This window comes from Centruroides sculpturatus, unplaced genomic scaffold, assembly GCF_000671375.1.
Source record: "Centruroides sculpturatus isolate CEXI.00-Female unplaced genomic scaffold, Cexi_2.0 scaffold21, whole genome shotgun sequence".
In the NCBI taxonomy this organism is placed as follows: domain Eukaryota; kingdom Metazoa; phylum Arthropoda; class Arachnida; order Scorpiones; family Buthidae; genus Centruroides; species Centruroides sculpturatus.
In genome coordinates, this window is record NW_019384490.1 from 872,518 (window position 1) to 881,777 (window position 9,260).

The 9,260-nt window shown below is 30.6% G+C and overlaps 1 protein-coding gene across 1 annotated transcript in view; it reads right to left on the reverse strand.

Moving 5' to 3' along the window:
- Positions 1-8,147, reverse strand: part of LOC111621738 (nitric oxide-associated protein 1-like) — a 34,283-nt gene extending 26,136 nt beyond the window's left edge. Inside the window, exons 1-2 of the mRNA XM_023363965.1 lie at positions 6,575-8,147; positions 4,497-4,625 (exon numbers count right to left, since the gene is read on the reverse strand). Coding sequence (XP_023219733.1) covers positions 4,497-4,625; positions 6,575-7,799 — 1,354 coding nt within the window. The 5' untranslated portion in view covers positions 7,800-8,147. The remainder of the gene's footprint in view (positions 1-4,496; positions 4,626-6,574) is intronic.
- Between the last annotated feature and the right edge of the window lie 1,113 nt (positions 8,148-9,260).

Genomic DNA, 9,260 nt, shown 5'->3' on the forward strand with positions numbered 1-9,260 from the left:
CTAATAAAGATATTGGCTTATTGCAATGACCTATTAAGAGCTTTTGTAGTGAAGGTGATGATTTGATTAAATTTTGAAAAAAATGACAATACTTGATGCGATACATGGTGTAACTCAATCTTGGAATAAAATAAAGCCAATAACACTCGTTCGATTGTGGAGGAAAATTCTACCAAATGTAGAAGGTGATTTTTTGGATTCTATAGAGCCCAAGACAAGTGAAATAGTATCTGAAATAAGTGAGCTACATGCAAATTTACATGGCTATGAAAATGTTGATAGAGAAAATATTGAGGAGTGGTTAGAACATGATTCATGTGATAGAGGTTTTCAAATAATGAGTGACACAGATATTATTTCCAATCTCATTCAACCAGAAGAGCAAGAGAATGAAGCTGAAAGTGGAGAATAAGAAATTATCAATCACATTAGTCACAACACGTCCCTGAGATCTGTTGACACTTTGTTGGAGTACATCAACCAATGAGAATTCAAGTATAATGACGTACTGTAATAGCTCTTAGAAAAATTCGAACTGATATTAAAAAATCATTAAAAGATTCCTGCAAACAAACCAAAATCACAGATTTTCTTAATAATAATGAGCATTAAACATTTTCAAATAATTGTCTGCCTTAGAAATGTATAATATGTTGTATTTTAGAAATAAATAATTATAGTTCAGATTATCCATGTTTTTCGATTATCCATGCCATCTCTCCCCACCATTAGCCCGGATAATCAGGAGTTTACTGTATTTGAGTAAAGAAATGGTTATAAAATTTCAGGCTATTTGTATCCTAGGAAAGACTCAATTCTTAATATCTATCTAAATAGTCCAGAGAGGGTCTGAATGTTGCTGATCTCAGTTTAGGATAAGTCCCTCAACAATTGATGACTGGTGAATCAATGGAGCTCACTTCATCCAATTGAATTGTGCATCAGATGGAAACTTGGGGTTGGCTGAGGTGTTTGTCCAACAGTCAGCCACTCAGAAAGCACAACACAGAGAAGTTAAAACTTTAACATGACTAAAGTGTAACTCTAAAAAAAAGTGATCAGGTAGAGAGGACAGATCACAGGATGAGAACTTTTTATAAGTAAAGTTTAAATCCTCAAGAACAGAACTTGGATCTTGGAGAAAGAACAACAGATATTACAGAAAGAATCTCGTGTCCTCAAAACACAAGTTTCTAAGGATTTTCTCCCTGATCCCACATTCTGATTGATACTTTCACTTTCCAATTGATCCATCCTTGTCTCCAAGTGACAATTCTAAACCTTTCATGCTGCAGGAGAGGTTAACATTAACATTCAACCTGATGCCATTTTCTGATGGATATCAGATAGTATTTATCAAACTTTGAAACCCTTTCTTATAACTCATGCATTTTGTGTTTACTTTTTTTGACATCAAGAATTTATAACTGTCTCCATATGACATTATCTAATTCATCATTTCACTATATCATTGTTTAACTTTATATCATTTTTTCATTTGAAAGGAATTTGAAAGGGAATTTAACTCCTTGTCAAACACTTGTTAACATTCTAGCATGTAATTTCGAATTCCATCCGAGACCTCACAAAATGATATTTCTGGAAAAAAGTAAATACATAATTATAAACTTAATTTTTAAATTATTATTTACTAACTAGCATCTAAATGACAATATCACTGAACAAATCACACACACAAGTTTGAGTCATTAGTTTCATATGAATGTGAAAGGGAAAAATCATATTTTATTATGTTACTAAATATTTGAAAATGTAGTTTACTGGCTTTTCTTTTACACTTATATATATATATATATACAAATTTTAATTATTAAAAAAAACAAATATTAGTAACAGGAAATGCAATTACACCCTTGCATCACTCTGCTGCACCACAAATTACAAATTTATTATTTTATAATCAATTTTTTAAAATCAATATTAATTAAAATAAGTTACAAGATATTTTTTTTTTGTTATATATTTTGTCTACGAGGACTTAGCCTATTAATAGGATATATTGCACTAGTGTTTTGGTTTTAGCAATCAAGGTACAAATTTTTTTATTCCAGGAAAACAATCTTTATTGATCACCTTGTATTATACCTGTGATCAATAAAGATTGTTTGTTTTTCCTGAATAAAAAATTTCTTTTTCCTCAATTGCTAAAGCCAAAACATCAGTGCGATACGTCCTATTAATAGGCTGTCTTTGTAGACAAAATATATAACAAATAGAAAATAAGGACATAGAGGTATATAAATTAAGTTACAAGATATCTTTAAAATATTTTGCATTAAAAAAAAATTCTTTTTTATAACCTTAAATATTTTACTTAAAATATAAAAAAATTTATACAGATGTGCATAATTTATTGTTACCATTTTGAAACACCTTAGCTTTAAAACAGTACAAAACAGAAAGAAACAGTTTTTTTTTTCTATCCTTTTAGAATTCACAGAGTTTAATTTGCATTCAGTATACTTTGACATAAATTCCACCTCTCATTCTCAAAACATCTGATCAATATTTTATCACCTGCCATATGTTTTGTAACAAATTATTGATTAATTTTAATTCTTGTTTGATTCTTCTTCATAATTCAATGATATCAGTAACTTTTTATAGTACATCAGATCCTTGACATGACCTCACACCTCACAGGAAAAAATCTAGTGAGGTTATGTTTGGCAATCATGGAGCCAATTTGTCAGTCCATTAGAAATCCATTGGTCCAGAAAAGTCTGGTCTAAAGTTCTCAAAAAGTGAGTTCTCAGTGAGATGGAGTGACATCTCTCTGAAAGATTAACATTGATTGGAGTTACTTGAGCTGCAAAATAAAGAACAAAGCATTCCATCATGTATTGATAGCGCTTACATTAGGGATTCTCAAACAGGATCCCGTCTGTTTTTTAACCCGGGAAATATCCCAGGAAATTCTTCTCATTCTGGGAAACCCCACAAATTTCTTAAAAGTTCACATTTTTCTTTTTTTGTGTTAAGGTTGAGGAAATTTTGCAAATAGAAAGTATAATTAACTCAAACTGTCAGAATACATTTGTATTTATTAATTTTAAGCTTGCTTATTAGTTTTTTAAATTTTTGCTTGTTATGACAGCCCACAGATTGTCAATAATCAATATGTATTTGTGGCAGGACTCTGAAAATTCTTTACTTGTCAGAACCTGTAATATCTTGAATAATTGTGCTGATGCTGTCTTGATTTTAACTATGCCCAGTAGCTTCAATAATTGCATTATGCCAGGTTGTGCAAATTGGGCAAGGATAGAAATAAGTACAAAGTCTGCAAGTATGAAATTTTTATTCATAAATCTGATTATTAAAGCCAAACCAACTGCCAAATTACTGGGCTATAAACTTAATACTGCTATTAATTAAAGCTGCTGAGGTAGACAAATCAAGAATAGTTGAGAGCAAAAGAAGTACTGCAACGCATCTCAAACACGAACTAGAAATTTTCAACACTATGAATGAAAAAATGCATAACATTTGTCTTCTCTTAAATGCATCAAAGACAATTCCACCCACATCCATTGAATTGGAAAGGGCATTTTCGGCAGCAGGACTTTCCATTAAAAAATAATAACCAGATTGAATGATCGAAGTATTGACCATCTTTTGTTTTCAAAATCATATAAAAATTTACAATAATATTTTGTATTATGTTTTATTTAAAAAACGAAAATTACATTCTAAGTTAGAAGTTTAATCTAAGTTCAATTTTTCTTTAAATTTTCAACTAAATTCAAAGGCAGTTTTTCTATAAGCAGTTTCCAACAAACTTTAATAAATTTTTTCTATTTGTGAACATTTCTATGTAATTCAAAGGTAACTTTTAATATATATCTTACACAGCATTATTAATATGATTTCAGAGGTTGCAGAAAATTACTTTTAAAAATGAAAAATAATTATATCATTTGATTTCAAGATATTTTTTATATTTTAAAAATAATTAATTATATCCCAAGATCCCAGGAAACAGTTCACTTTTTTCCCAAAATCCTGGGACAAGCAAAATCTGAGAAATGAGAAATTCTAGCTTACATTCATGATTTTTTCCTCAAAAAAATGGGCTTATAACCAAATCAACACTAACACACACGACATATTAAGTTCAGTGTATTGTACAAAAGTAACTGATAACACTGATTATTCAGAAGAATTAAATGCACAATTAAAACTGTAATCAACATGTTAAAAAGCATATGGAGAGAGATTGAATATCAATTAGATGTTTTGAGAATGACAGGTTGAACTCATATCAAAGTGTAACGAATGCAAATAAAATCTGCATGAATTCCACTACAAGAATAAAACAAAATGTTTCTTTCTAAGTTGCATTGTCTTAAAGTTAGGCATTTAGAAATGGTAACAATAAATTATGTAAATATTTAAATAAAATACACCCTATATATTTTATCAATATTTAAAGTTATCAACAATATAATATGCAAAGTTATTTTTTTAAATACCAGGCCAAGGAGATATTGTAGCTCTTTGTACTAAGTCAACAGCTCTAACTTTGCAATAATCAGAATGAAGAAGTGAATTGAACAAGGTTGATTTTCCAACATTTGTACAACCAACTAAATAAACATCACCTGAAAAATAAAAAGTTATATCATTATCAAAGTAATACATTAAATGCTCATAATCTGTGTTTATAATTTAGAATTAATATATTATAACAGTCAGAATTAATCAGAATTAATGTAATTTTATAATAGCATTAAATTACACTAACATAATATAACAAAGATACTTTTTAACTTTATATACCTAAAACAGTATGTAAATTATTGGTAGTAAAAGAAGAAATACTACTGTTATAAACTATCTAAACCCAAAACTTTTAACACACAAATACGATAACTAATGATTATTACTTTAGATAAATCTTGCTGTCTTCAGGAAATTAAACAAAGCACATTTGAATTAAAAAATGACCATTCTGAACATTTTAATGTAGAATATATAATTCAAAATAAAACAGAACTCTTAATATATTTAATGACCACAATATCACAAATTTATAATATAACTGCCTAAAAAGAGTTTTTTGAGGCAGTTGAAACAGTTTGTTTGAGGCAGTTGAAATTTATAATACATACTCAAAAAAAGTTTTTTTGAGGTGATGTATTATAAATTTCTGGAGATACTCCTGCATCCATCATATCACACATCGCTGGATGGTACTCATGTTGTGCCCAACCTGAATGCATTGACAAAACAAGATCGTGCAGACCAAGGTTGTTCCCCTGGTGGTATTCAGCTCACTGTTATCTCTCAGAATTTTCTACACTTCTTTGAATGTTTGACTGCCATAAACCGTTGCTGATAGCATTTATGGCCCAAGCTGGCTGCTGCTCTTTTCTATTCCAAAACTGGGTACCACAATCTGCACATATGCAAACTTAATCATTTGCATAACTCTGTCACCTCTACCATCCTGCAATTTTTGTTTATAGTGCTTTCTATGAGTGACCACTCAAAAATTCTGTTTTGGAAATGTCTATCATATATGTCTCAATTGTAAATAAAATTGAGAGAGAAAGCATTGGTATATTGCTTATAAATAAATACAGTGGAACCTCAGTATACGACCTTAATCTGTTCCTGATGTTTGGACTTATACCGAATAGGACGTATACCAAACCAACCTTTCCCATAAGAAGTAATGTAAAAATGATTAATCCGTTCTCATGTGAAAAAAATGGCTGGCTTTAACACCTCGCTTTCCTGGCTAGTTTCTGCTTGATTTTTCATAAGATCAGCATGTATCTTTTTAGCTTTCTCGCAAATAATTGCTTCCGAGACGATGTCGCCAGCACACTGTTTTTCAGTTATCCAAAGCAAAAGCAATATGATCTAATGTCTTCGATCTCTGTTTAGAAATTGATTTAACCCCTTTTGCAACGTTAGCAGATTTATAATGTCTTTATTTTTCACAACTGTCAATATCGTCGTTCTCAGAATACGGTATGCAACAGTTAAAATCTCGAACACACGTGCCACCTTCATATATCTCAACAATTTCTTTTATCAGTTCCATTGTGATCCTAGTCATTTTATTAGTTTTCTGTTGCTTTTCATTTGCCTTTTTGCAATTCATGATTAATAAAATTAATAAAATTTTACTTACAAATTAAAATGAGAAGAAATTTAACAAAGTCATAAACCGTTGAATGCAAACGTCTAGTCTAGTCTAGTACACCGATAGTGCTACTTGTTTATAGATGGCACGTATAATTGAATTAAGTCGTATACCGAAGAAAAGTCGTATACCAAGCAAAATTTGTTTTGTCCAAACAGGACGTATTCCGAATTGGACGTATTCTAAAGCAGACGTATACCAAGGTACCACTGTACCATATATTTAAACAAATCAAACTAGAATTTATAAATTATTTTTAGACTATAATTTAATTAATCAATTTTGTACTAAAGATAATTTTTTTTTTTTTACTGTACATATAGTTCAGACTATTTATTTTGCTAGGCTACATATTTACATTCTTTTTCACTTATAAAATAATTTAAATATACTCACCTCTATTTTTCCATAATTTGTGCAATTTATTTATAAGTTCTTCAATACCATAACCAGTTTTAGCACTTATCAAATGAATATGTTTTATGTTTTTCCCCCTATCAACACCTGTATCTTTTAAAGTTTGCTGAATTGTATAAATCACATAATTTAAATCCTTACCATTTTGTATTGGTAATAAATCTACTTTATTTCCTACAACAATAATTGGCTTAATTCCTATTATATCTGTAATATTTGACCATATACTACAAGGAAAATCCATTAAATCAATCATAAGTATTACCAGTGAATTTTTATCTTTAATATTTGATAATATCTCAGGATACTGAGATGGATCAACTGAAACATTCAAAGCTACATTAAAATGTTTCAAATAAATACACCTTTGACAAATTTCACCTCTTAATTTCCAAAGTTTTGACAAAAACAACTTAAAACGTTCACTAGGCATATATCCTGGCAAAGCAGAGTCTTTACAATGAAGTAAAGCACCACAACCACCACATGGTATATCGCTGACTGGAAGTGACGGATTAGGTGTACCATAATTACTATTCCAAAAGTCTTCTCTTAAAGAAGATATTTCTTTTTTTAATTTATCATCTTTATCGACGGCTTTTTCAAGGTAATCAAATGCATTATTCTGTACATCATTGCCAGTTTTTTTCAAATTTTCTAATTTTACTTCTTCTAATATTACTTTTTGATAGGGATACTGAATTATTGAGGATTTAATATTGTCATTCAAATTACTTATTTCTGAATTTAAACGAGTTAAGTTTTGATTTAAATTTTCTTTTTTTAATTTTAATTTCAAAGCTATTGGTAAATCATCATCATCATCATCATCACTGTTATCATCTAATTTCTCAGTGTTTTTCCTCATTGACCGAATAGTTGAACGAATTTTCTTATCAATAAATCCGGTTCCTAATAAAGATATTGGCATGTTCTGAGGATCAACATTTTTTCTTCTAATTACATTATCTTGTTCATCAGTCGATTTATCACCCATTTGTTCATCCTTAGTATTTGTCTCTAAATACCTTTTACATTGACAATTAAAGAAAACATTATAATAAGAAAAATAAAGTTTTTTAGAATAAATTGGAAATATTTCCGAATAAGTTTTATGTGAAAAATTCTTCGAATTTACAACTTTTAAATATGACTTTAAAAGTGGGTTATAATTTTTAATATATTTAAATTTAAAAAAAACCATATTCCATCAAATTTAGATCTTGAATAAGATTAATATTTCTACCGTTGATATATAACTTCTTGCTTTATCTTGTCCTTTTTAACATTACCACTAAACGTTTTTCCCTCTTAAATGAACGAACTAAGAAGATTGATTACCGAAATCATTTGTTGACAAAATTACGAACACGTGATAACGCGAAACATTTTAACATGGCTTCCTTTCGAATTTGGCTCTATAAAGAGCCACCATGCGGTCAAAATTAAACTTTGAATTTTATTATTAGATAAATTAATTTCATTAAAACCACTTTTATTTAGCAGAGGAATCATCCAAGAGCATCTGAAAACAACCGTTTCAGAGAAATTAAATTTAATTAAATCTGAAATAAATTATGTTGAATGCATTAATTAATAAAGTTGTTTGAGTCTCCCGAACGTTTTAAGAGATTAGGCTAACGAACAAATTTTCCAATGCATCATGATCAATTCGTGGCGACGGCCGGATGGCCGAGCGGTCAAGGTGGCAGCGTAACACTCTGGGGGACCCACGATCGAATCCAGACGGGTCGAAAACTCTCCGGGAATTTTTCGGAGGTGATCCCCGATAGGATGTCTGTCCCCGTCCCTCACTATCCGGCTGCCCCATTGTGAGCCTGACCGAACCCATAATGGACTTACGAAAAGAGGCCCTCTTAGTGCCCACGGGGCGAAAAGAGTTGAAAAAACGTATATGTTTATATATATATCATCAATGTTGCCTTTTAAGTTCTAAGATTCTAGAAAATAGCGATGCAACTGAGAACTGGAAAAAATTGCATTTGTTTGTCTGACTTCCTAAAAAATATCAGTGCCAATGCACGCAAAATTAAAACAATAAAGCGCCAATTAACGTATTTACATTGAAAAATGACCAAAGAATCCAACTAAGTAAATTATTTACTTCGTTGTCGTACTGTACATTGTAATGAATAAAAATTCCAATACGTGATCCGAAAATGCTGCCTCACCTCACGCGCCGTCCTGCATAAAATATAACTTTTAGATAGCACAATTGAATTTGCGGAACATCTCATCATAATAATGAAATATATAGTAATAAATACAGTATATAAGTACTTAAAAATGTCCAAGTACATCTTCGAAAACTGAGTCTATGCTTGATGTAATGAAATTTTGCGCATGTTTTTTTTTTTAACTCTTTCCGCCCTGTGAGCCTAACACGGCCTTTTTTAGCAAGCCCATTATGGGTTCGGTTAGACCCACAATGAAGGCGGCCGGGTGGTGAGAGACAGGGCCCGACATACCTAGACGGACCACTCCCGAAAAAATTCCGATCCGGATTCGATCCCGAGTCCTCCAGAGCTTTACGTTGCCACCTTGACCGCTCGGCCATCCGGTCGTATTATGCAAGATTAATATGTTGTTATCTTAAAACTGTTAAATTAAGAGACTTGAGAAGAAAGAATGCAGTAAAAAGGTT